Raw genomic sequence first — 27,680 nt, forward strand, 5'->3', positions numbered from 1 at the left:
TTTTTTTAATTCCCATTTCTTACCAAAAAGCAATTCGGCTTGCATGTATTGTTCCAGCGTGTATGTATGATGTATCTAACTCTAAATTATCTAATCCCGAGGAATTCATCTATCTACTATACGCTCTTGTTTGGTAATTATTTTCTCTTCTTCAATCATCCTTATTATTTATCAATTAATTTTCTCATGCTTTTGATATATAAGCTCTACTTTCATAATTTTATCTGATGCTAATAATGATGCGCTCGGAGTTTAATTTCAGAACTAGCGCTAGAGTCTGAATATGAGTTAATCTTTTAGCTAGTCACAGGAACTAACTTAGCCTTCAGCCCCTATTGCCATCTTAATTCTCTACTTTGCTACCGGTATGCCATCAGGAAGTGTTATTATTTTACGACTTAAAAACAAGATTTCTTTATCGTTGAATGCAAAGCGCAAACCTGCTCTGCGTTTTTCAGAACTGTAGATGAAACAATTAATTACTTGTAGATTCATCATTTAAGTCTAGTGACGTTATCTCCTAATTCTAATTGTTTGTTTGGAGAAAAGGTTTTCATTCTGTTGATTTACCTTCCAAAAACCATGACAAATGTCCATCTTATCAACGGCAACAGCCATTTTTTTTTATTTATTTATTTCCATCTTACTAATATGTTCTTACTATATACTATATAGCGTAGCACTGCTTCCTTTTCACCACCATGACCACATGATCAGTGATTACTTAAATTGCCATTGTCTCTTTCATTTATTGGGGATGGAACCCTATTTGATCAGGTGAAAAACTAGTATGTATTGCAAACCCAAGTTTGATTACATGTTTTATTTTTGATTTGCTTCATATAAAAATCAAATTAATGGTAAAAATTATTAGCATTAAGATATCATTCTTATAATTTTTTTTATAACTTCAAATAAGTCACAATTCATGAAATAAAATTTGATTTTATATTTATCGTTGGTTGCCACATATTATATTATATGTGATAGAGTTTTATATCTTAATTACTATAATGGAAACTTATAACATTATCAGTAATACTAACCTAATTAATTGTAAAAGAACTCTAACCAAGCATTATCATTAAAAAAAATTATTCTATTTAAAAAAATATGCATTAGGTGAGAATGTTATTAAATCTTATATATAAATTAGTTTATTTTAATGTTAGTAATTAGTAATTAGTGATGCCAAATTAAGGAGTTATATATGATTATCTTGGGTAGCTAGTATAATGAATACATGAAGTTTTGTAACTATCTAAATAGAATCCATTACTCCCATCATAAGGAAGAAAATATTTTAGATTGTATTATTTATATATTGGATTAAAAACAGGTTGATTAATATTGAAAAGTACGTAGCCTACTATATAATAGCATACATTATAATAAATATTATAAAATTGATTTATGACCAATGGTTCAATACAATAAGACAGCATTAATAAATGTGAAAGGATACGTACTTTTCAATCACAAAAGTAAAACTGTAAAAGAATATGTTGGGAATTTGAAGCTATAAGAATGGAGCTCACATATAGTAAAAGTGGGAGAGAATTCTCCAGCAGATACAATACAAGGTGGCCACTTTCCACCATCATGTATCATGCGCGTGCAGTGCCTCATCAAACATTAATTTAAGATTGCTCCAGCCACCATCTTTTTTGATGAATCCTTGTTGGAGTTTTTGGGTGAGCAGATCGGTACATAAAGAATCTTTGTCAGAACCCTACCAAATCAAGTGTCTATGGTGATTACTGATAGGGTCAATAACCTATAAGGGCAGCCAATGAATAAAGTCACAATAGTTCTCACCCACGGAGCTCGAGGAAAGACAATTCATGATGATGATGATGATGATGATGATGATGATGATATATACACACATATACTATATATATATATATATTTGTAGCCTCTTTCTGATTTTCTCAAAAAACCAATTCCCATCAGTAGCCTTGCAGATTAAGTCTAATTTTTAATTCAGAAATACAAGTCGGAGGCTGTTCGATTATTAGAAATTTAGAAGTGTCAAATGTGCCAACCGGCCAACTGAGCATATGAGACAACGATATATAGAGCTTCAAAGAGAAATGATTAATAAACATTAGCATACGAGACTCACAAATCTCAACGGCAAATGACGGGCAGATCCATCATTAGTGTGATGCACTTAATCTGAAGCTTCTGAAAAAGTCAGCATGCAGCTGCATGCAAATTTACTTGGAGCATTTGCCACACCTTGTGCTTTTCTTGATTATTGATACGGGGATGGCTATGATATATATATATAGCTGACGTTTTCTTCGTGTATGCAATGTCTAGCCGGTGTGGCAGATGCCAGTAATTTCCCCCGAGCAGCTGAAACTAGTCTATTAATTATTTGAAGTTACTAAGTAGTTTATTTTTTTCTTTCTATTTCTTCTTTTCTCCTGCCTTGTGAACATAAAGCTACACTTCAGATGAGTTAAAGTTCAATGAGAAATATATATATATATATATGCATTTACCATCTGCTCCCTCGTCAATGTTTGACCATTTGATCACATAAATTGAAATCATAGGTGAAAACAGTATAGGCTTATTAATTTTATGGTCAACTGATCATCATATATATATATATATATATATACTTTATAAACATGGATAAACCGCGTTTTTTTAACAAAAAGAAAAGTATAACAATACTTCTTTAATTGAAGTGGTTTATCCACCTTTTTTAAAAAAAAACAAAAAAAAAAAATACTTGTAGAAAGAATAAATACAACAATCTATTAGAAGACAAAATGAATAAATAACAAAAACAATAAAGCACAATTGAAAGATCAAATACAAGTAAAACAATAAAAAAAAAAAGTACGTCAACAAAGAAACAAACAATAATTCCAGAACGCAGCAAGTATAAGACAGGAACTCTAAACCTGCTAAACTATTTTGATGAAATATAAGATAATTTTTCAATCATTTAATATTGACCTAAAATCAAAATACATGATATACTTAAAAACCATTGATCATCTAATATCAACCCAAACCCAAATAACACATTAACCGAGCCATTCCTTATTGAAGCATAAAAATAATGAATTTCAAGCTTGAGTTGAGCTAATTGAAGGGGAAAATGAAGTAAAAAAAAAAAAGGCTACATTTATGTTGTTTGATAGGTTTTGTTTGGCTTTTCAAAACTAATGAATATTATTTTTCTTTTTTATATTTAAAAACTCCGGTTTAATACAGTTAACGCAGTGAAGTTTAACTAGTAAGTCAAATTCTGTGATGCTAGAAATAAACTGAAAAAAACAGAATATAATTATCAAAATTTAGATAAAAAATAAGAATTATATGCATGGACACACAAGTACATTTGTGGCCTAACCTAAAATGAATAAATATATGAATAAAAGCTTTTGAGCACCGCCATCAAATTATAACTTTCGAAAAATAAAAAGGCACCACCATCAAGTCCTGGGCCGAGAGAGAGAGAGACAGAGAGAAAGGTGGGACGATTGGATCCCCCGTAGAATTAGAAATTAGAAATTAGAAATTTTTAGAAATTAGAAGTTAGAATCAGAATTAGAATTAGAATAGAACTTCTCCAAAGAAAACAGTCGAATTTTTCCTGAAAAAAGCAACGGAATCCAAACATAGCCTGCGGCGTATCGTGAAGGGGCTTCTTCACAACCTGCTTTTTGAGCCATTGTTTATCATCAAAACTGGATCTTTTTTGTATTTGGTTTTTCATTTTCATTTTAGGTATAAGAATTTCTTGATTCTTGCTTTTCTTGTGTTCATTGAAGAAGAAGGCCATTGCGGTTCTGCCCTTGTTTCTCTTTTTTCCCCCTTATTTTCGGGAGAAAAAGAAAGAGAATTGTTTCATGGATCTGAGGCATCATCAAGTTTGATTCTTTCTGTCACTTACATTCTAGTTTTGTGCTTGCTCTGTTCTCTCCGAAAGTCTCTTTCTTTTCTCTTGAAATTTAACTTTGGATATCCATTTATTCTGTGGAATGTTCACATCGTTATGTTGTTAAAAGGGGAGAAATTGTTACGATTGATACAACCTCGTCATTGTCGCTGGTTTCTTCGGATTAATCGTGGTTTTATGGCTTTGAATAAGAATGCTGTCACTTGCTTTAGTTGTTTCCAGGGATTCAGTCATTTGAGCAACGCTAGTGATAACCATAAGCTCATTAGTACCAGGCATTGGGTGAACATGGGCACTGCTTCCAGGCCTGGTTTTGAGACTGCACTTAGCGTTAAATGCTCCATGGATCATCATAACGCCCTTCCCAGAAAGTTTGAGGATGATGATCGTGATCGTGATCATGAATTGGCGAGGGCTTATGCCGCCGCACCATATAGCCTTTTGCTATCTGATTCTGATGTTATTCCTAGAAGGGATTTGGGTTCGAAAGTTGTGAATGAGCATGGTGCAAGCAGACATGGACGCCCTCTAGGTTTCCTGGAACACACAATGCCCAAGAAAATGGTTGTTGCTGTTGACGTTGATGAAGGTATCTTTTTTTACTCTCTTTTTAGTAATGTATTATTTTGATGTCTATCTAATTTCACCCTCATAAATCATTTGATTGAATCTATGCTTGAATCTATCATTCATTGTTCGTTAATGCTGTTGCTTATTTTGGTTGCTTATAGTGTCTTCTGTATGTGGATTGAACTAGTGCAAGTAACTTGTCCAGGATCTTTCACGTGCTATTTTAGTTTCTAACTCAACTCTGTCGCATGATTTTGGATTTTCACTGGAATTTTTGAAGACATAAAAGACTCAAATTTGATTCATGTTTGATGTAGAATATGGCTCAAATAGTTGGCTCCATAATTGGTTTTGTCGCTGACTTGCAAATTATCATTGTGACTTTTCCTTTGGCAGCGTCCCATATGCAATACACGTGGTAAGCCCGAATAGGCTTTTGATTATTTGTGTGCTCAAATTTGTCATATACAAAACTCTATGTCATATATGCAAGTGAATGGTTACGGTAGCTTGCTGAATTCTTCTCATTGTTAACAGCCTGCCCCTTCTTTCTCTAGTTACCTTATGAATGTCTCTACTTCTATAGCTTTTGTGGCACCGAATAACAAATTCATTAGGACTTTTGCTTTGTGCACTTGAAAATGCTGTTCTTAGATAATGATTTTGTAAAGGTTGTGAGTTTCACAACTCCTTGTTTTTTAAAGTTTCATGTGTTTAGACACCCTTGATTTACTTGATATCCTTATTTGAATGACTTTGATCTGTTCCAGATATGCTTACTATTATAATTGGGCTTTATTTTTTTTAACACTATCATCAATAAATTTGGAACTGGGTCACTAAATTGGCTTGGAAGTTCAGGTACAGACTACTTCATCAGGTGGTTGTCCATCCACGTCCTTGTTTTCATATTTTCTGGTCACCATGCTGTTTACTGGGTTCTGGCTAGCGAATTAGGAATATAGATGAAGGAAACTGATATTTTAAGCTGAACCCTAGGAGCCGATGAGTTGCTAATTGATGTACTTTTTTAAAAAACCTGTTACATCAGCATTATAGGCATATCACTCAAGCTTTTGTTCTCAAGCAAACTTTCAAACTTGTTTGTTAATATTGATATCTGTTCTGAGTGTTCTGTAATTTTGTACCTTGGGGGTGGATTATATTGATTTTTCCTTATGAACTTATTAATTATTTGTTGTTGATGTTTATTTGATCGTAGTTCTTGGGAGCTTTCTGTCGGCTCTGAACAAATTTATTGCAGATCGCTACTCCTCAAATCACTCATTGTCAGAGTATCATGTTTACGAGTTCTTTAAGGTATTTATTCTATTACTATATATGCTCTTATATATCCATTCATCCTTCATCTTTTCATTTTTCTGAGCTTAACAATGGAACCTTTGTACTCATCCAAGTGTTTTATTGGTCATGCATAAACAGATATGGAATTGCACTAGAGCTGAAGGTATGAAACATTTGCTGCATGTTACACTCTCAAATGAATCTTATGCATGCACAGATTTTACATTGAATGGCGGTGTATTTTTTTTTTTGCATGGTAATGCTTCCTTTGTTGTTTATATTTATAAATGGTCCTGTTTTCTGCCAGCTGATATCCGTGTCCATGAATTCTTTAAAACTCCTTACTTCAAAAAGGGAATTCATCCCATCCCTGGTGCTCGGCTCACTCTTGAAAAACTGTCCACATTTTGTGATCTATCTGTAGTGACGTGAGTTTATTTTCAAGATCCATCTTAGTTTGAAACTGTTTTGCCTTAAAATTAACTTCTTGATGGCATTCCTTATGTGTGTGGTCTCTCGTTTAAAAGATCTCGGCAGAACGCAATCAAAGATCTGACTCTTGAGTGGATTGGAGAGCACTACCCTGGTTTGTTTCAGGAAGTTCACTTTGGGAATCATTTTGCTTTGGATGGACAGTCAAGATCAAAATCTGAGATTTGCAGGTATCTGTCTCTGAGTTTTGTGTTAATCTCTGCTGCACATGATGCACACATTATTATCCAATTGAATGTTTGATCCCTTGGTGCCTGACAATGTGTCTTTTTCTTGCTCAAAGGTAATGTTCTATGATTTGAGTTGCATGAACCCAAAAATGAAATAATGCATGAAACTGATCCTCCTTGTGTGTGTGTGTGTGCCCGTGCTTGTACCCGGTTTTGACATGTGTCATTTTCTGTTTGCTGCAGATCCCTGGGAGCTCAAGTTTTGATTGATGACAACCCAAGATATGCATTAGAGTGTGCTGAAGTAGGTTTAAAAGTCTTACTCTTTGACTACAATAACTCATACCCCTGGTCCAAGTCCGACTCAGCAGTTTCACACCCTCTGGTAACCAAGGTTCATAACTGGCAAGAAGTGGAGCAGACTCTGGCATCCTGGATATTGTCTTAGGACTTGATTAGCCAAACATGCTGAATGGTTACAAATTTTTCCAAAATAAGAGCCTGGTGATGGCCAATTTTCTTAGAGGGTCTGGTTCCTGATGGCCTTGTTGGGAACTAATCTTTGGTTAAATAGTCACTGGGATCAAGTGAATGTCAATTCTTTGGATTTTGGATCCCCAGACTGTAGGTAAAATTGTCAGCCATTTGTGTCTGGTTCTAGTTTATTGGTGGTTAACATGATGCTGCTTCCTTCCCTTATATGTATAGGACCAGCGTCACGAGCAATATGAAGTAATATAGTATTTCTATGCTCGCTTTGTGTACCGTTGTGTTGTATTGTATGAAGTGGTTACATGCTCAAGGAATCTTTTCTTCTCAGTTGTCAGCCACCACAAAATGTAAGATGGGGGGTTGGGTTGAATTGAATGAAGGGCAATGCACACAGCCGCAAAAAGTAAATATAACCAGTATGCGGTAATAGAAAGAAAACAAAGAAAACCCGGTGGCCATTACAACTACAGCAGGAAAGTTATGATAAATGGGAACATCTAATATACCCCACTTTTAACAAAGAAAACTCGCACTAGAAAGTGCTCAGAATCATATTCTGATCATTGGGAGAAAAAAAAATACCCATTGGTGTACTCATCTTTAATTTGTTCATTCATTCCTGCCAATGCATCAAGATAGCAAAAAACAATCAGCCTCTTTTCTTAGCTAAAAAGCACACAGCTGCTTTTCGAGTTTGCATACATATGAAAAGCACAAATAGAGGTGGGCACGGGCCGTCCGGAAAACCAGCCCGGCCCGTGCCCGGCCCGCCGGTTCAATGACCCGGCGGGCCATTTCATTGACCTGTAACCGGCCCGTACTGTAGACAGGCCGGTTACGGGTTGGGGTTTTCCCAACCCGTGACCCGGCGGGTCAAAACCCGGTTGGGTCCGGCGGGCCGGGTCAAACCCGGTTTAATGTTATTGTTTGTTTGTTTTTTTAATACTAAGTACTTGTTGGTCATGGGATTTGAACCCATTATCTTAAACTTGAATAGCAAAAACCCAACCACTTAAGCTACAATTTGTTTCTAATATTTATTGAAAAGAATTATATATAGATAGATGTAGGATATGGATCAAAATATTTTATTTGTAACTTTTTTTCAATGATAACATGATAAGCACAATAATAACCCTATTATTAGAGACCAAAGTAAAATCTAGAGCCAACTCTAATTATAATAAATAAATAAGTTGATGATAACTTCAATTTAAAAAATAAGAATACTACTTGATATATACATTTTGTTGCACTTAAAAAGATGTGCTAATAATTTAATTTGATAGATAAATAAATTAAAAATGTAGCTTTTTTTATCCTTTTTAAAATTATTTTGATATGTCTTAAAATTTTTCAAGTTATTATAAATTATTTTAAATTTTTTGTTGTTTTGGGATTAAATTTAAAAAAATATTTTTGTAACTTCTTTTATATTTATTTATGTTTTTAAAACTAAAACAAAAATTTAGAGCTAACTTGTTAACGTTATTTTTCCCAGTGAGAGGCCCCTTGGGCTCAAACTCCCATTCATAACACATTTTTTTTTATTTACAAAAACCCTCCGTTGAACCAGACCTGGCGGGTCGGGCCCGGTTAACCGGCCCGTGCCCACCTCTAAGCACAAATAACTAAAACAAACAAAATATTTAACCACAACTCCATATGACATCCCAAAACATCAGCCAACGGAAGGAACGTTTTCTATAAAGAAATTTAGCCATGTCAAATATAATGAGAAGTTAATACAGGCAGAGGCATGAAGAAATTCTTTGATTTAAGGGAAACGCACGCACAATGGCACACACACACACACTACAAACAATGGTAATCACGATTGGTCACAAATAAATGTTATAAAAGAAAAGAAAAAAATCACCCCAGTCCTTCTGATTGGTTTCTGCCTTTGTTTTCAAAGCCTCTGCCATAGACAAGGAGCTGTAGGGACGCGCAGAGCGGCTGTGAAGATACAGTGGTCTACAGACAGGAGGACACAACCTTGGCGGGGAGCTAGTTCGAAGAGACAGCAATGCACACCTCGTTTCAGAGAGATAGTATGATACTATATAATGATACTCTTTTCTTTTTAAACATAATATATATACATACATACATACACATATATAACAATTTATTTTATTTTATTTTATTTTATTTTTTATTATTACACCACTAAAAACATTTAGCTATTTCACTTCCTTTATTTAATAGCTTAATTGGATGGTGCCCTAGATACAAAAGCATACTAAAAAATAAAACAATATAATAAAAAGCAGCTGTGCTTCAAATTAAGTTATATGTAAACACACAAACAAACACACACACTAGACCTCTAGAAAGAATTTCAGCCGATCACTTTTCCAGCCAGTCCCAGGTTCAAAACACCTGAAGCGTAATCGCTAGTTGACACAAGTGCTGTGTTCTTTACATCTGCTAGCCTCTATTCTATATAAACATGACGTCTTAAAAGACTATGCATGCGTGCTTGTGCTTGTGCTTGTGCTTGCGTTTAAAGCATATTTCTCACTCACGAAATCTCGACAGTCTCTACAACCTTCAGTCCGTATGACTCCAATATATCCAACGCTAACAAGAAACACCAACAAAATTATCAAAAACAAGACATGAGAACCTAATTAATCAGCATCAGTGACAGACAGCTGATACAGTGATACCTGGTTCATAAACTTCAGGTTGGAGAGGTCTTATCACACCCGTCCTATGGATCTTCTTCTGAAACAATAGCTACAAAATCAAATGATTGTGTCAGTTTTTGCTGGTCTTTTGATAAAGCTGATATTATGTTCATTATTATTATTATTATTATTATTATTATTATTGCATTCAATTATTATAATATCACACAACCAGAGCTCCAATTCCTGCTGGGATGCCAACAGTGAGAGCCATTGAAGTGACATTTCTCCCGTTCTCCATCCTCCCAAATTCTAGTAAAGTGGCTCTGTGGATCTCTGTGGGCTTCCTGTCATCATCATCAGGATATTCCACTTGTATTTCATGGTGCAAGAGAACCATATCCTGCATCAAGAATAAAGATGCGGATAAACACATATAGTTGCCATTTGGAGTAGAAATTTGTAATTATTAGAAATTATTACTGAATTGATGAGAAGGATGTAGCCGCTTCTCGCCAAAGAAGTGCATGGATAAACTCAAACATATTTATTTTTAAACTTTGTTGATGATAAAGTATCTTCAAGATTTTCCGTGTTATTTAGAAATAGGAAATTATCTTTTACCTGCTCATTGCTGGAGTAGGCTAATCTCTCTTCCATGAGAAAACAAGTTACATCGAATGCACTTGAACACTTTCCAGGAATTTCCTTGTTTTCATGAAGCCCCAAGAACCTAAGTTGATGGTTAAGTGTATAATATAATGATGAACTGGTTTTAAAATATAAAAACTTATAAAAAAAAATTATTATCTGTATGGTCTGAAACTAGTTACAAAATACTTACTTGATAGTTTTCACCGTTTTCAATGCCATAGAAGCTTCTTTGCAGTGCCCCAACAAGATAATCCTCTTAACCATTTCTGCATCTCCCATCAAGGTGGCCTGGCTCTGGGAATTCGAGGTATCAGGACATTTTAAAAGTTCACAAAGAAAGGCACCAAATGTTGGCCTTTTACCATCACCATTCAACATAATATGAACTTCTGTATCAAACAATCCAATTTTTGCTAGGGTTGACATTATTTCACTAAATCCTGCATAGTGAATATCATGTTAATAAATCACCATAAAAGGTATTCTATCAAGGCATACATGTTCTAGCCATTTACCTTCATAACGGAGGGTGGCGCGGAAGATGGTTGAGGCTTCATTACTAATCCCGTACAAGTCACCATACACCAGAGAATTGCGGTTTGGGAGATATTCCAGAGCAAAGGCTGGAAGATCTGGTAGCCGGTACCTCACTGCTGAGTCATACAGTCCATCCCCTGCAAGAGTTATATTGTAGAAAAAATAATAATAATAAATTAACCAAAACCCTCAAGTAGAAGGATCATGAATTGGGGAAGGAATGAACGATTTGGGGCTTCATAAAATATCTATTGTGTAAGAGATCATAACCTGACTGCTAGGAAGATATATGAACAATGTAACAAGGGAATTTGTGTCATACATTTAACATTCAAGATGATGAATTCAATGAATCATTCTGATTTCTAAGCAAAAATTAGCGAACAAATTGGTACCAAATAATAAACAAAGGAATAAAATATTAGGCCCCCAGATAAAAAATTCAATATAAAGAGTTGACAACAGATGCATCTAGCAAATAGAGGCAGCATGCTCCACTTAATATGAAATCTTGAGAAGCAAAAATGCGTACCATCAACTTGAATAATTTCACCAGAATGCTTATAAGTAGCTGAATTGCGGCCTGAACGAATAGCACCAGCTGGGTTCCAGCTGAAACAAAAATACAATTAAATATAAAGAGAATTACTACCTTAATAAAGCAATGAAGCTACTTCATACAACTTGATTAAGTTTCAACTATTGTCTAACAGAACACATAAGATGCCATTCATGGATTCTAGAAGCAACATCAAATTACAGCTCGCATGCCCATCATGGATCAGTTTTTTACATAATCCAAAAAGGACACCTAATTCCAATGTTCAATTATAATCAGCAGTCTCATCATAAATTGCATGTATCCCCCACAAGTTCTTTGAGTATGACAAGTCACAAATCAGCATAGTCAAGATCAACAAGATTGTGGAAAAGACGTTTTATTTTATGGATAATTTAGTACAATATTTAGCCATTACCTGAACTTATATGCCAGAGGGTTGTTTGCAGCAGCTGGAGATGGAAGCCCACAACAGTAGGAGTTGAAGGCCTTTATTTTCCCCCTTCTAACATGTGCTTGATCGATCATCTTCATTGCCATCATGTGGTCTGAATACACAGAACAAAATTAGTTTTTGTAAGGTTTAATATCAAGGAGCCATGACTATCTACAAGGGCTTTATATCATTCCCTGACATTGTTCTGGTCAAAGGTTGTATATACTCATAGTATTGGTTTCCTACACTTCATATAGCAACTCCTACCAAATGTTTAGTGCATATACTGATAGTATTGGTTACAAGCACTTCATATAGCAACTACTACCAAATGTTTAGTGCCACCAAAGTCTGCACAAGGTTATACATCTTTTACAAATGCTGTCCATCTCAATCCTGTCACATTCCATTGATGCTGCCTCAGCATCCTGCCTTCATTTATGTTGCTCACAAACATATTATCCAAATCAATTCTCCACAGTCCACAAACACATAAACTGTGGGTTAAACTCTCATACGACCTTATTGGAGTGTATCAAACATACCAAACGGTTTTCATCTTTACAGCTTAGCAAATTATTTTCCTGGCTCCTAATGAAGAAAAGGATGAATGTCAATCTGAAGCACAAAAATTATGCAAATGTCTTAACTGAATAATCAATCATACAGGAGATAATTATAGAAAATTTTACAGGTATGGATTCAATTTAAGTATTTGTTTGGAATAAAAACAGGATATAATTAATTCTCCCTAAAGTTTGATAGAGGATTTGAATAATAACTATTCATTCACCTTTGCAAGAAACCCGCCCTATATCCTTCCATAATTAAAGACTTTCCACAGGACTAAAAAGAAACCTTAACAAATGTGAGAAACATGCAACAAATAACATTGAAAATTGACAGAAAAACTTATTTAGCACGAAAGCTTTTAGATCCACAACATGCAATGTATCACATGAATCAAAGTAAAGGATTGGAATAACTACCTATCCCAGGATCCAGGCCCATTTCACCAAGAATTGTAACACCTGCATCTTTAGCCTTACTATCTAACTTTAACATGGAATCATCTACATAGCTTGCAGTGACAAGGTGCTTTTTGTGCTGCAGCAGAAAGAACACTATTGATTACTAATTGCTAATTATAAGAGTAATGCACAATTGCTGAATATTTAAGTGAAATCTGAGAGAAGTGTTCTATCCACCAAATGATTAAAAAATGAGCTCACATGAATCACAACACTACTTTATAGTTTAGGCTAATATATTTTGAATTGAAATTTAACGGCCATTTTATAATCAACAAGACCAGATTGTAGATAGTAATGATCTCTGATGAAGCAGAGATCTTGTCATTAATTTAAAAAGTTAAAACGAGACCATATTATCGAGGAAAATAAGCTTCCTCAACGATCCCTTAATAGCCGGTCTTTCTTAACTTGCTGATTTAACACAAGGCATGGTATATAGAAGTACAATATCATGCAATACATCAACTCATTAGCAACAGTACTAGAAAAACTGGTAGAATGGGAGAAAAAAAAACTGTCAAATACCTCTATGCAAGCATTAGCCACGGTGGTATGAAAACTGGGGGGCAACAAGCTTAGGACAACTTGAACCTGCAAGAGAAATGGTATCATATCCATATTACACAATAAACAGTACTTATTGCACCAAATAAATACACTCTGTGCCATCTTGAGTAAATACTCCAGGTAAAAGATTCATAGCCATGGACCTGGTTAACATTGGATAAACCACATAATATATATTAAAAACCAAAGGCACATGGAGTGTAGAATATAGAACATCAGAAAGGTGAGAACAAAGTACTAGAGCGAGAAAAACAAGACCAACAAAAAGGTCCTGTAGAGATACAAAAAACATGACAAGCTACTCAGAGGTGTTTTATCAACTGATCTTTCAGTTGGAGCAACAAACACTTTCATTGTATTGAAGCATGTGCAATAGTAAGCTAGGAGGCAAGCAAGGAGCTCTATACTTGTAGTTTTATTCGCTAGGTCCTAAGATAAGTTTATATACTTCAACCGCATGAATTGAGGACAGAAAACATCTTTCTTGCATAAAACTGCCAATCATCACCATCAACATAAAAACTTAAAATATCAAAGCACAGTAAAAGATAAGCATAGTAGAAGAGAGCAACAATGATACCTCAGGTATATACTTAGCCAGGCTTGCATTATCCATTGCATCAAGTTGAATAGCTGTCGCATTGGGTATACCTTCAATTGTCTATATATGAACACCATAAGTCAGAACATTTAGACTCTAAATTGAATTTACTAAAATGCTTAAATCATTTAGAAATAATATTGTATTTCCCCAAAGAGTTTATGGTGTTTTGTATGTGAAACATTTGGTTACAAAATTTTGCAGAACCAACATGTCTACAAAATCTTCAGATAACGTTAATAAAAACCACTCATTACTCAAGAAGCAAACATCAAAATGTTCATATTGTAAAAATATTTTATCTAATTTTGCTTCCCACAAACAAAGTGCTACGTAATTACACGCATTTTTATTACTGATCAGCTCCCATTATTGTTGGAATAATAGTATATCCTTATAGAATCTGGCTAGAAAAATATTCAACTAAGAATAATACATACACCAATGACAAGCTCAAGCACCTTGGAGCACTGTGAGACAGCTGTTACTCCAACTAGTGTATAACAATTAATATACTCCCTCCGTTCCTTTTTACTTGTCACATTTATCTAATTCATACCGATTAAAAAAAGTTAATTAAAATTAGTTGGTTACCTATATTTTATAAAAAATTTCATTACTTTCCAAAACTACCTCTATTTAAAACTCCACTAAGTGGAGTTAATGCTTAGTTGATTGTGATTTATTGAAAATTGTACAAATTCATTAAATTAGTACATTAAATTAAAAGGTAAATTTGGAAAAAAATTATTTGATACTGCACAAAATTTCTAATGTAACAAGTAAAAAGGAAAAAAGTACTTCAAAACGTGACAAGTTAAAAGGAATGGAGGGAATATTAGTTTGTATCACAATTAATATATTGATCAATAACAACTACTACAGCATAAATACTAGTGCTATAACATTATGACTCTTTGATAATGATGAAAAAAGCGGTTATATGACTACCATGTAAATATAAGTACTACAAATATTACAACAACTACTGATTTTATACAATATAATTTTTAGCACTGCAACCGCATAATAAGTAGTGCTTATCTTTATTCGACATGTTATGCTCTAATTTGAAATTTTTTAGGTTGAAATTAAGAGTAATCACTAAAAAGATATTGTTCTAATTCATGGATTTTTTTTTTTTTTTTAAGATGAAAGTACTTGAAAGTTTGTTATAAAAGTTACCACCAAAATTATAGTTTTATTGCTGTTTAAGAGGCATATCTTGGTTACTGCAATAAAAATGAATGGCTTGCGGATCTTAGAAATATGACTTTTATCACTCAAGTCTCTCAGATTCAACACTTTGGCATCAAAGGCAGAAAAGAAGGACACGGAAGCAACAATTCCTAAAAGAAACACCTTAGATCACCAACAATTAGGATAATTGAAAGGGAACAACAAAAACCTCCAATTAGTATATGTGAAATTGGTTGAGTTAAGTTCCTGGATTAGACAATTAAAGTAAAAGGACCAGCTCTTAAACCAAAATAGCAATAAGTTTAAAAGGTTTCACAAGAAACCTTTCAACTGTGAAACCCTAGTTTGTCAAAGGTCATCTGATCAGTTGGCAATATACTATAGCAGACAAAATTAAAAACAAAACAAAACAAAACAAAGCAAAGAAATTATGTTTTCTCACATCATACCTCTTCTGCATCTTTCAAATAGAGTGATCCCACAATAACCTTAAATTCTTCAATTTCCTCAAACTTAGAAACCTGCCATTTTTTTAGAACATGTGAGGACCTGCTTCCTGCTGATGCTAAAAATTCAGCAGCAGGTCGACAAACACGTCCTGCTCCAAGAATCAGAATTGCTGGCCTCTGGTTAGAGTGACCATTGTCTTCCGCCATGTCACTGATTTCTCCAACATTCAAAGACAACTCCTCTTTCCTTCGATGCCCAACTTTACCACGCGAATGGGCAACAGAACTAAGGGAATCAATTATTCGATTTAAGATGGCCAGGTCATCAGCACCAACCTATAGAAACCATAAGGAGTGCCCTCGATTATTCAAAGAGTGAACTTCTAATTCACTTTAAGTCAAGCATGAAAGACAATAGAAATAAAAAGTTACATGAACCTTCGTTGATTTGTTTCAAAGGTGCTCTAGCACAAATAGGGTCCAGAAAGCCTTCTAAGACAGGCTATTTGGGGACACCTTTAGACATTGAGAGAGAGAGAGAGAGAGAGAGAGGATAATAAAAATCCTGAGGACCACATGAATCAACAAACACAGTTGACAAGAGGAATGCCTTCATAAACAAGGGATCTTGTAATTTAAGTCTTTTCATCAGTTTATGAACGATTGTGGGGTCAATCTAATAAAGGAAAGCATTATGGACTCCAAGCACACTTTGAGAGGGGTTAGTGTGCAACTATTGTTCTTTTGGCTCAATCATGATGCATTGACCTTTTGTATGTACTCACCGTTTTCTACAGGCATTTATGTTGTTTCCTAAAACTGCTGTATTTTTTTTTAATAAAGTGGATCACTTTCTGTTCTTCTATTAGATTTGGATTTAAGCAGACTCAGAAAGAACTTTTCTCTGTGAAAACTGCGTATTAAAAAGTCAAAAGGCCATCTGCTTAGAGGCATTATGGAAACTAATGACATCTCAACTGATATTTATACTGTACGGACAGGATCCCCACTAAAGTTCTTTTCTGTGATAGCTTGGGTTATCAGCGAAGTAACATCTGGATAATAGTGCAGATCAGGTCATGTGCAGTCTGCATCCTTTTCCCAGAGGAAGACAAGTTGTCACAGTTGAAAACAAGTGTCATGAAGAAAACAAGCACTAGGAGTGGCATCAAGTTAAAGTGATCAATGGCCTCTACACAAATAGTTTCCCCATAACAATTTTATATTTTCCTTTCTTTACTCTGGCTTTGTTGGTCTTATCCTCTGGCCTATGTGAGATGGACCACAATTGATGTGAGAACTCTTTTTGACGTTAGTTATTTCTCCACTTTCTCAATAAATAAAATTAAAATAATTTAATTTAATTTAATTTAAAAAATATGCTAAGCTTTAGAAGCATGCTACGGTTGCTACCTCAACTTCAGAATAGGAGGTGACATTTGCACTTTGGCCAACTTCACATTTAACCAAGCGAAAAGATCCACCATTAGCTTCGATGATATCTAAAGCATCATTTATCAGAAACTGATCAAACAAATGGCCACTAAGAGACACCTGTTTATAAAGAAGGAAGATAATTACTCCAGAGGAACAAAGCCACAGTGCAGCAGTTTTTTAGTGCTTAGTAACAGAAATAAAGATAAAACAAGATTTAGGAAATAGAAGACCTCACCAATGTGTTATATTTCTTCTGGAAAGCACTATCTGGATTTGGTGATGAATCACTGTAAACGGAGGAAACTAACTGTTTGTTTTTCATTGGATAAACCATAGATATATATATATATATATATATATATAAAGAAGAAATACCACCACGCATCAAACTAATGCTATATGCTACATATGTTCTACAATAAATTTCAGTATTGATACCCCTAAGATTTTTTCATTGGATAGGAGAAACAGAAGCTTACATTGAAGATGAATTTCTCATTCGGGGAATATATTCAAATAATGGAGTCAATGCTCCTCCATGAGCTATGCAAGCTCTTTGCAGGTGTGACGGCAAATCAGCAATGTTCTTACTTGAGGCTAATGTACCGATAAACTGAGATAGGATATCTCCAAAATGTCGAGAAGCCTAAGAAGATAATATAAGAAATTGTAAGAATGCAAATCCTTGCCAGAATATATTCTCAAATATGCATCACAATGGCATGAAAGAAAATGATTTCGGCAACCATAAGATTGAACAGAGATTTTACAGGCCATACCTCTTTTGAAAATTCTGTAGGAAGGATGTCCACCGCGAGACAAAGAATGCCATCCCCTTCCATGTTTTCATGGTACGAATCCGTGGAAGGGTCATACCTACGAGAGATTGATTGTAGAAACAAAATTTGAAAATTATTTCTAAATTTAAGAAGGATTTAAAGAACCAATAAATGTATGAACAAAACATATTTCAGCCTCTAAAACTCTGTTTCTATCTGACACTTGAGTAGTGGAACTACAAGGTAGTGGCCCAAAGAAATACTTGATGTTTTGCCCATGCCAGTGAGACTATAAGACTCGTTTTCAAACATATATCAAGCTATTACTTTAACAGAGAGCAGGCAGAGATTTTGACTTTTTCCAAAGAAGGTTGATGTGAGACATTTCAATTGAGAACTTGTCTTCATAAATATAACATAATAAGCAACTAAAAATAAACTACTATAAGAAGAGTATTCAGATGAGATACCCTTCCCCATCCACCAAGGTAATAAAGCACAAGATGTTTCATCTGAAACAGAACCACACACAGGAAATAATTAAGCTGGGCATCAGTACAAGAACAGAGTGATAAAACAAAGAAACTACAATTTTAGCAATAAAAACCATGTAAGGCGGGGAATGATTTCACAAAGACTGGTTCTCATCGAAGAGATAACAAACATATACCTGAAGAAAGGGCGCTCTATAGATGTGGGTCGGTTAACAAATTCCATTGAACCTCCAACATCACATGTTATATCTGAAATTCCAAGAAGCGGGCAACCTCTCTTCATTAATTCTTGCAGCTGCTTAGTGCTCAGCAACCTGGGGAATCTTTTCTCCCAATACATGCAATTAACTGTAAAGAAATATAAGCCCAACTGGCCCAGAGAAAAATAACATTGAATTAGACAGTAGAAATCAGGGAAAAGGGGTGCTCACGTACCAATCACTGATGCATATGGTGCGATTTTCTCGTGGAAAACAGGATCATAATGCTCCGGATGAGCATAATAGTCATCCTGCATGCAAAGTTAATACCAATGGTAAGTACCTAACTGCCTTGACAGAAATCATAATTATTCATGATCATTATTTCAGGAAGTCCAGAGAAAGTTTCTATGTGAATATAAAATGGTAAAACATGACTTCATTTAAGCAGTGAAATTTACACAGAAAATTGTCAGATGGCCAAAAACTAAAGAGTACAAGGAAGTTTGCTTGATGAAATAATACAAGAAGAAAGAGTAGTGGAATACTTTGTCAAAAGTTTTGGCAGGGTCCTTCGGAGCAACCATATCTTGACAGGTGACGACACATCCATAAACTTGGAATACTCTCTTGGTTGATCTTGAAGTAGGTGCTAGATCCCCTGTCTGCAAAGAGTATTATAGCTAGGGAATCAAATATCCAAAGAGAGGAAAGAGGTAAACAAAATTTCATGACATAACATGAAGGTGATGCTAAATGATAAAATTGGAGATTAAATTCACTTTGAGGGCAATTAACTATACACATGCATGTGATTAGGCAAAAGAATAATTTTACACAAAGACTACTGCAAAAATTGTTGAAAGTGAAAGAAGCATAAATACCTGTTTGAAGAGATCAGGAAGCTGGCAGGCATCTACAAAAGTATGAGGTAAGAGTCTGAATATCTCCTGTGCACCCCGGGAGACTATAAATAAAAGAAAATATTCATAATATTAATAATAGCAAGCCCAATCACGAACTCAAGCTAAGAAACAAGTATTACACAAAAGAAGAGCATCTGATTCCATACCAGAAAATCAATATGCATCGTAATCATGCATTACAATATACTGCAATTTCACCTACTTCTAAGTGAAGCGTCAGACTAGAATATCACTTGTGAATGCAAAGATTGTGATTGATTACTCAATGATCTGCTTAGTCAATTAGTGCAGTACTATCAATTTCTATTCAACTATGCTATGAAGCCTTATCTCATTAGAAGAAACAAAAATGGGATAAGAAGTTGAAGAATCCTAAGAAGAAGCCATGGCTCATACTCAAGTATCTCTCTTGCTTCATTGTATGGATTGATATGTATCCATAATATCATTTTAGCTTTTCTAATACTCTTAATTGCAAAGGTTAATAAGTTATCTCAATGTGAAATTTTAAACTTATGCAGTTACTATATCCACATGATTGAGTAAAGAAAAGAAAAAAAGCACAAAAACAGCACAGTATTAAGCTAGCAAATTTTCAGTGTTCATGTCCATTACTCGGTTGCCAATTGATGTTTCTAAGATAATTTTAACAGTTCTGTAGATAATTTTAACAGTTCTGTAGTTGCATCATACAAGCATAAAGTAAAATAAAGACAGGCAAAAGATGCAACGTCAGTATTTAACGAATGGAAAGATACCATTTCCGGAACCAGTGAATACAAAGACAAGAGGAGATATTCTAGATGGAAGCCCCTGGGTGGCTATTTCTTCACCAACAGCAATGACAGCAGCCTTGGCAGCAGCAAGAGAAGAATACATGTGAGATGCCCCAAGAGACAAAAAAGGTGTTGAGTACCCAAGACTTAAGTAACCTAGAGTCCAGAAAAAAGAAAATATCAGCTTGACAGCAAAACTCTTTACTCAAGGATGAGAATCGAACTTTGAAAAATATCAGACATGTAAAAAAACTCAGCACATCGATAAGCTATGAATGAAATTGATTAAAAAGGTCACAATTTAGACTCAAATGACAGGGAAAAAGGGGACTAACATCACATCTATCAGGACTTACGTTGTCCTAGCCCATGCAAAAAATCGATCAATCCAGCTCTACCAGCAAACATCCCGAATGCAATCAACCTCTTTCCATCATCACCAACAATAAGCTCATAATCAAATAAAGAAACGTGTTCTGCAAGCACCTACAGAGTAAACAATCCAAAACAAATAAATAAATAAGATGGATTGTTGTCCCAAAAATTAGGTGCAGAATGCTTGGTGAATTACCTTGTCTAACAGAGGCATGTTTTCTGTCTGGGCCTTGTGCGTGTGGGAGAAAAAAGCATAAGCTCTATCTGGAAGAATCATCTCCATCTGCACATAGAGCGCATTCAAAATCAATAATTACTTTTTGTTTGAGGGGGTGAAATGTGAGGGTTAATATAGACCTTAGGTTGTTTAACACCCAATATGAGGCCACATTGAGAAAGATCATCAGATATCTCACAACCAACATCCTCATACTGAGAGTCATGGTGAATGCGCTTTGTACTCGGTTGCACAATAATCCGTTCAATTCCACTCTGCATCTTTCCACTGTGCAGAAGACGAGCGCAGTGAGACGGGCACAATGGTGTTCGTCTCTCCCACATGTTAACAGTCTCTGAAAGGATTCCAACAATTCCATTCCCCAACAAAGAGCTATTTTCCTGCCATTAAAGATTACAGATGAAATTTGAAAAAGACTGGATTTTTACCAACAATGCTCTGCTCAGAACTTCAACACATATTATATGAATCAAAGATTAAGCATTTGAAGTTGGTTGTAGTTGAAATATGAGATATAGAGAAGATGGCACATGGGTCATGGCATAGCACTTACTTTACCCATGATGCTTCCTTCACCCACAGGCCACAGCAACTTCACTCTTGTAATCTCCTCTGCCTGCCTTTAAAATAATCCAATCTGTGTGCAAAGGCAAAAAGTAGTATGTGATCTTCAATCGAGGTCGGAGCCGGAGACGTTCCCAATCACATAGATATATATTAATACTTGTTCTTCTTCTTAGAATCTTATTCGGTTCCTGCCTCTATTAATTAGTAGATTGACAGAGAAAGAGTCCGACACCAACTGGAACTCTATTTATTTAATATTAATTTTTTAAATAAATAAATAAATAAAATTATGAATTCGCAGCCAAAAATAGGCAGTGTCTTCCGCCTACTTAGATTTCTCTCGTCTTTTATCTTTTGCTTTTTCCATACCCGCATGAGAGGAGTTTCTCTTTTTGATCTTTTTCATATTTAATAAATCATGGTTTATCACATATTTCAAAAAGATACAAATTTTTAAACAATGAAAAACAGAGAATCAATAATGCAAATGTAAATTTAAAAACCAAAGGAGAGAGTTTATTTCATTTACCTTGGAGGAAAAAGGTCAAAAATATAATAAGCAGGAGGTATCGCCGGCGAAATTATTGATTGACAAAAGGAGTCATAATTAACGAAAAAGGGGAGTTTAGATGGAGAAAACGAAAATGGAATGCTTCCTTGTTTGAATTCCTCCTCCTCCTCCTCCTCTTGGTCCTGTTCCTTTTTTTTTGATAAAGTGGGATCCGAACAATGCGGTATAAGGATTTGTGAAAATTTATGATGAAATTATTATATGATGACACAGCACCAGCAGTGCAGCAGTACAGCAGCTGCAATGCAGCGAGCGTCAATCGAAGAAGATGGGTAGGAAAATATACTAGAGAATAGAGATGACTTCGTTTCATGCGTAAACGGTAAACCTCTCCGTAGTCCGTCCTGTTATATTTATATATATATAATTATTGATTGACAAAAGGAGTCATAATTAACGAAAAAGGGGAGTTTAGATGGAGAAAACGAAAATGGAATGCTTCCTTGTTTGAATTCCTCCTCCTCCTCCTCCTCTTGGTCCTGTTCCTTTTTTTTTGATAAAGTGGGATCCGAACAATGCGGTATAAGGATTTGTGAAAATTTATGATGAAATTATTATATGATGACACAGCACCAGCAGTGCAGCAGTACAGCAGCTGCAATGCAGCGAGCGTCAATCGAAGAAGATGGGTAGGAAAATATACTAGAGAATAGAGATGACTTCGTTTCATGCGTAAACGGTAAACCTCTCCGTAGTCCGTCCTGTTATATATATATATATATATATTGTTATAAATTTGCATGACACGAAAATATAGCCATCTTCTTTATCTATCTATTTATTTATTTATTTATTTATTTATTTTACAGGATAAAAAACATTATTTTTATTTTTATTTTTATTTTTATTTTTATTTTTATTTTTTTTGAAAAGGTGGATAAAACCACTACCATTAAATAAAAAGAAGGGATAAAAAACATATGTTTAAATATTTTTAAATTAATTTATTTTTTTTAATAAATTAATAATTTATTCACTCCATTAAAAAAAATTAAAATAACTAATTTAGTTATGGATAATATATAAATATATTTTAAAAAAATTATAATTGTTTGTATTTCAGTTTTCAAAATTTTAATATGATTAGACCCAAGGAGCTGATAATGAAAATTTCAAAATTATATTTAAAAAAACTCAGATAAATCACATTTTATTAAAAATTAAAAATTAAAAATTAAAAATTGAAAGTTGAAAGGATACAAAAGAAGACCCAAAAACTAAGACGATAAAGAGGCAAACAACCTATTTTGACATGTTTAAAATTAAAAGTATCACTAGAAGATAAGGATGACACCTTAATAATTCAACAGGAGGAGGATAAAGACACTAACACAAGGCCACCAAGAGTGAGAACAAAACTCTAACTAAAATGACTAGACAAAAAATATAAAAATAAATTATATATTTATTTGTAATCCAAAAATAATAATGTAAATTGTATCAAAAATTATTTTTCAAAATTAACAACTAATAATCAATTGTTTGTTGTTCTATTGATATCAAGTCTTTTACGTAGAAAATTTATTTATTTGCTGAGTTTATTCTACACTTATATATATGTCCCTAACTTTAAAATTTAAAGAGGTGTTTGTTTTTGAAAAAAATTAAATGCTAATTGTTGATTGATTGTAGATGATTGGATTTTTTTAAAAAAATTGTTACAGTATAAAAAAATTATTTTTATTTGTGGTTTGGGCGTGTGAAGGGGAGCCGTGGTAGTACAATTTGGCGGGGCCCAGGCCTATGAACGAGAGCCCCGTGAACGCAAACAAGGCAAATGGTAATAAATTATTAGTAAGAGTACCATTAAGAGTGTATGGATTAATATTTAAAAGACTATCAATAATAATACTTTCATTAATGTTACTTATTAGCTTTTGTTTGCGTCTGATTGCAAGTCTTTTTTATAAAAAAAGTACTTAAAACACGTGTCCCTTGGCTTATCTTTAAACACAACAACATCACTCACACGAGACGTCTCGTCCATAAAAAATGGACTTTATATATACACACACACACACGCAGATGTGATTTCCTCGATCATCAGTGTCTCATATTTATTTTATTTTATTTGTTTGGTGTTTTGTTGGATTGTGATAAACCAGATTTTATTATCTAAAATTATTTAATAAAAAAATTATAGTTATAAATTTGTGTCTTTGACTAAGATTTTATTAGTAAATTCTATACAATTTAAACAAGTAGATGGAGATTGTGGCCGAATGAACACTATCTTTTAATGAAAATTATATTAAGGCCCCTTTTAAATATCAATAGCTTTGGTGAAAATTGATGTTTAATATATTTTAATATATTGTTTATCACTTACTTATGTACATATTTAATATAATCGATCGGTTGTTTATTACAGAAAACCCCATGTTTTGAAAACCGGACCGGACCGGCCGGTCGGACCGGAAAAACCGGGAACCCGTACAGCTGGGTCCCGGTTTTGAATTAATGTTGACCGAATTAATCTGGCCAGTCAATCCCTGCTAAACCCAGTGAACCGCACGGTCGGACCAAAACCGGATGGAACCCGGTTTTCAATTTTTAAATTTTGTTTTGTTTTTTTGTTTTTGTTTTGTTTTTGTTTTTTTGTTTTTGTTTTTAAGAAAGGACTTAGGGCATGAATTGACTCTTTTTTTCTTGATTTCACGATCTTTTGAGTCTTGATTTGTCGAAAAATATTATTTTGGATTTTTGGAGCTTTGGAGTTTAGAGGTATGAGAAAAATAGAAACTTAGTAAATTGTTTAAGAGTGATAAATCGTTTAGGACTTATTTTATTTTATACTTTTTATTTTTAATGGTAATGATGATCAAATATGAGAATTAAATTAATCATACTTGAGTTCTAGTTTTGTTTTGAATTTTTTGTTCATGCCTTGTCTCATCCTCACATAATTAGTAATTTAATTAGTTGTTTAATTTATGTAGTTATCATCATCCATTTATGATTAATAGATTAAGAAATAAAAGGTTTAGGGAATTGTATTTGTTGCTTTTATCTAGATTAATTATTTGAATCTTCAACCATTTTTGATAAAAATCATAATGATATTAAAAATAAATATTTAAGATAATTATGATTAAAAAAATATAATAAAGTTTGTTATTATATGTATATATATATATATATATATATATATATAATATTTAAGATAATTATTTATTTATGACGTCATCCGGTCAGACCAAAAGCGGGTCATCCGGTCCGAACCCTGACCGAAATCAGTGACCCAAATACGAGACCGGTCATTATCCAGGTCCGGGCTTTTAAAAAAACATTGAGAAAACCTTACGCATATATGTACGACCCAGAATTTTGAAAAGGTGGATACATAGATTAATATAGAAGCAAAATACTGACCCAGCATTTATATATGTAAATAATAATATTAATTAATTGTATAGATCATGAAAGGGTGGCATTCTGATCTCCAGCCAATATCATATCATATGTATGTATCAGGAGATTTAACCGATCACGTATCCTACCAAACATCCACGTGGTTATTGCGTCATTTGGTTTTGCTGTGAGTAATGACACTTTCTAGGTTCCTTTTTCATAAATGACTACAAAATTCCAATTCCAAGCATGCATTCCCAGTTGGACCGCTTTATAAGAACTCACCGTGTGAAATATGAATATTGCTTCTCTAACAATGACAGGTTGCCAACTTTTTAAATAATTATTAATGCGTGTAATTGCAAACAATATATTACATGAATTATTAAGAACCTAACTATAATTGATTTTTTTTTTCATTAAATATGGACAAAATATGTGTCAACGGTGTGCATATATACTAGAAATTAATCATTCAACTTTCACATACTCGATTATCAAAGAGGAGAGGTTTATCTCATTATTATTTCCATCAAGTTTTAAACTAAAATTTTTAAATATCTCACCAATAATTTTTATAATGATATCAAGTATTAGCAAGCAGCTATGAGCCATTTGATCAATTGACTTATTTATGGTCGGTATTAAAAAAAAAATCACACTCATAGACTATAAGAACCTAAATAGGAAAAAAAATTATTATTTTTTTCAAAAGAGAGAGAATTGCTGCTTAGGCTGCTATATATTATTATATAGGTCTGCCACTTATAATGAATAAGCTAATGTGATGGTTGGACACAAAGATGGATAGATGCGGAATCCTAATTAACCCGTCGTTTTTTTATGCTGGTGCGCACAGTGTATCTAAAAGGGTTATGTGAAAGCTCTTCTTTTATATATTTTGATGGATGAGATTCTGACATAATCAGTGGAGCATCAGAATCAACGCTACTATACTGATCATAACTGGAATATTCAGTCTGCAAGCACACTAATAGTAATTGCGGCAACTCGTTTTATTTATACAGACTGTTATACTTGTGTGTGGAGCACATGTCTGGCTCTGGGCCTTTAGCTGCTCATTGTACTCGGCCACATATTCTGGGAAAAAGTTATTTGAGATCTGGGCAATTTTTTTGCTGCTTACACTGTTACACATATATAGTCCAATGACTCAATGACGACGTAGAAAGATTCAAGGAACTGAACAAGTGAGATTTATATATGAAACACAATTGTATACATGAACTGTATTGCATTGTATTTAATTTGTTGCATTGAACTGTACGTACGTGTGGGTTTAATGAATTAACCTCTCCCAAATATTGTATGCAAGTGAAGACGTGGCATTTTGGCAAGTCATCGCTTTTCATCATTAGTGTTGATGCTGGCTACTGTTTGGATATCGTCCGTCTTCATTTGAGGAAAAATTATTTTAAAAAAAAACAGTGAAAAAAAAAGCCAAAACTATGTTTATATTAATGGGCCCAACGTGGGCATCCATACCTTCTAAAGTTCTATAGATTGATTATTTTTGTCGGGTGTATATAAAGTATAAACAAATAGACATGATTTTTGAGCCCAAAAATGTTTTTTTATAGAACTAGAAGGAATGGATGCTCTATTTTTCTGGGCCCAACAAAAATACCCTTGGTCGGTTAAGGACATGGAAGGCTCTTCCTGCCTTGGTCTGTTGGTTTTTGGGGCGTTGTTAACATAATTTGCATATTTAAAAATAATTTAAAAATAATTTTTAAAATAACGAGCCAATGATCTTTAGCGTCTATTGGCATTAATTAGATCCCAATATAGAGTGTTCATATCATGTTGAAAAGATAAATTTGTAACTCAACTCACACTAGGTGAGAGCACATGTATATTACGGTGTTAACTATATGCTTATGCATACTCCTGACAAGTGATTTGCTCATATTTAATAAAAAAATGCACATTTTAAACAAAAACCAAACATTTAAATGCTCAATATTTATAATATTATTGGCTTGGTTACTAATTTAATTTTGTAAGCGTGTTTTGTTTCTTATTATTATTTTTTTTATGTTTGATTCAATTTTTGTTAAGATAATGATGTTTATTTTAGTTTGGTTAGGATATCTTTGATTTAAATATTTAAGTTAGTTGTGTGTTGATTAAAACTCAAATTAGTAGAGATTATCTTTCTAGAATTTTGCGCTTTATAAAGCGCTCAATGATTATGAATAAAAGTGTGCGGTTTTTCCTCATCTCTTCTTTTTAAGTTATCGATGGTATCAAGAGTCGAGGGTTTTTCAACAAAGAGAGAGTTTTTGTAGTAAAGAAATTCACAATGTCTGCAG

General features: G+C 33.8%; 2 protein-coding genes across 6 annotated transcripts; one reads left to right on the forward strand and one right to left on the reverse strand.

Annotated features, from left to right (window-relative positions):
* Window positions 1-3,692: 3,692 nt before the first annotated feature.
* On the forward strand, window positions 3,693-7,284 carry LOC120263619. Its single transcript, XM_039271587.1, has 6 exons — window positions 3,693-4,517; window positions 5,721-5,818; window positions 5,942-5,966; window positions 6,111-6,231; window positions 6,331-6,465; window positions 6,709-7,284. Exons 1-6 carry the CDS (start codon window positions 4,025-4,027, stop codon window positions 6,911-6,913), a joined length of 1,077 nt encoding a protein of 358 aa, XP_039127521.1. The 5' UTR covers window positions 3,693-4,024; the 3' UTR covers window positions 6,914-7,284.
* Window positions 7,285-9,200: 1,916 nt separating this feature from the next.
* LOC120263618 (alpha-aminoadipic semialdehyde synthase) lies at window positions 9,201-22,101 on the reverse strand. Of its 5 annotated transcripts, XM_039271583.1 has the most exons (26): window positions 21,952-22,101; window positions 21,409-21,492; window positions 20,975-21,235; window positions 20,814-20,900; window positions 20,599-20,728; window positions 20,225-20,398; window positions 19,425-19,507; window positions 19,089-19,205; window positions 18,776-18,851; window positions 18,517-18,688; window positions 17,847-17,943; window positions 17,547-17,713; window positions 17,303-17,354; window positions 17,044-17,184; window positions 15,631-15,966; window positions 13,961-14,041; window positions 13,339-13,404; window positions 12,769-12,886; window positions 11,762-11,891; window positions 11,317-11,396; window positions 10,763-10,921; window positions 10,438-10,687; window positions 10,218-10,326; window positions 9,826-9,996; window positions 9,633-9,702; window positions 9,201-9,543 (listed from the first exon to the last, which is right to left on the reverse strand). In XM_039271583.1, the coding sequence occupies exons 2-26, from the start codon at window positions 21,415-21,417 to the stop codon at window positions 9,485-9,487; spliced, it is 3,195 nt and encodes a 1,064-aa protein (XP_039127517.1). In that variant the 5' UTR covers window positions 21,418-21,492; window positions 21,952-22,101; the 3' UTR covers window positions 9,201-9,484. The 5 variants fall into 5 exon arrangements, with proteins under 5 accessions (XP_039127517.1, XP_039127515.1, XP_039127518.1 ...); XM_039271581.1 differs by lacking the exon at window positions 21,952-22,101 and having other exon boundaries at window positions 21,409-21,598; XM_039271584.1 differs by lacking the exons at window positions 18,517-18,688; window positions 18,776-18,851; window positions 19,089-19,205; ... (5 more) ...; window positions 21,409-21,492; window positions 21,952-22,101 and adding an exon at window positions 18,317-18,339.
* Between the last annotated feature and the right edge of the window lie 5,579 nt (window positions 22,102-27,680).

This window comes from Dioscorea cayenensis, chromosome 6 (assembly GCF_009730915.1).
Source record: "Dioscorea cayenensis subsp. rotundata cultivar TDr96_F1 chromosome 6, TDr96_F1_v2_PseudoChromosome.rev07_lg8_w22 25.fasta, whole genome shotgun sequence".
In the NCBI taxonomy this organism is placed as follows: Eukaryota; Viridiplantae; Streptophyta; class Magnoliopsida; order Dioscoreales; family Dioscoreaceae; genus Dioscorea; species Dioscorea cayenensis.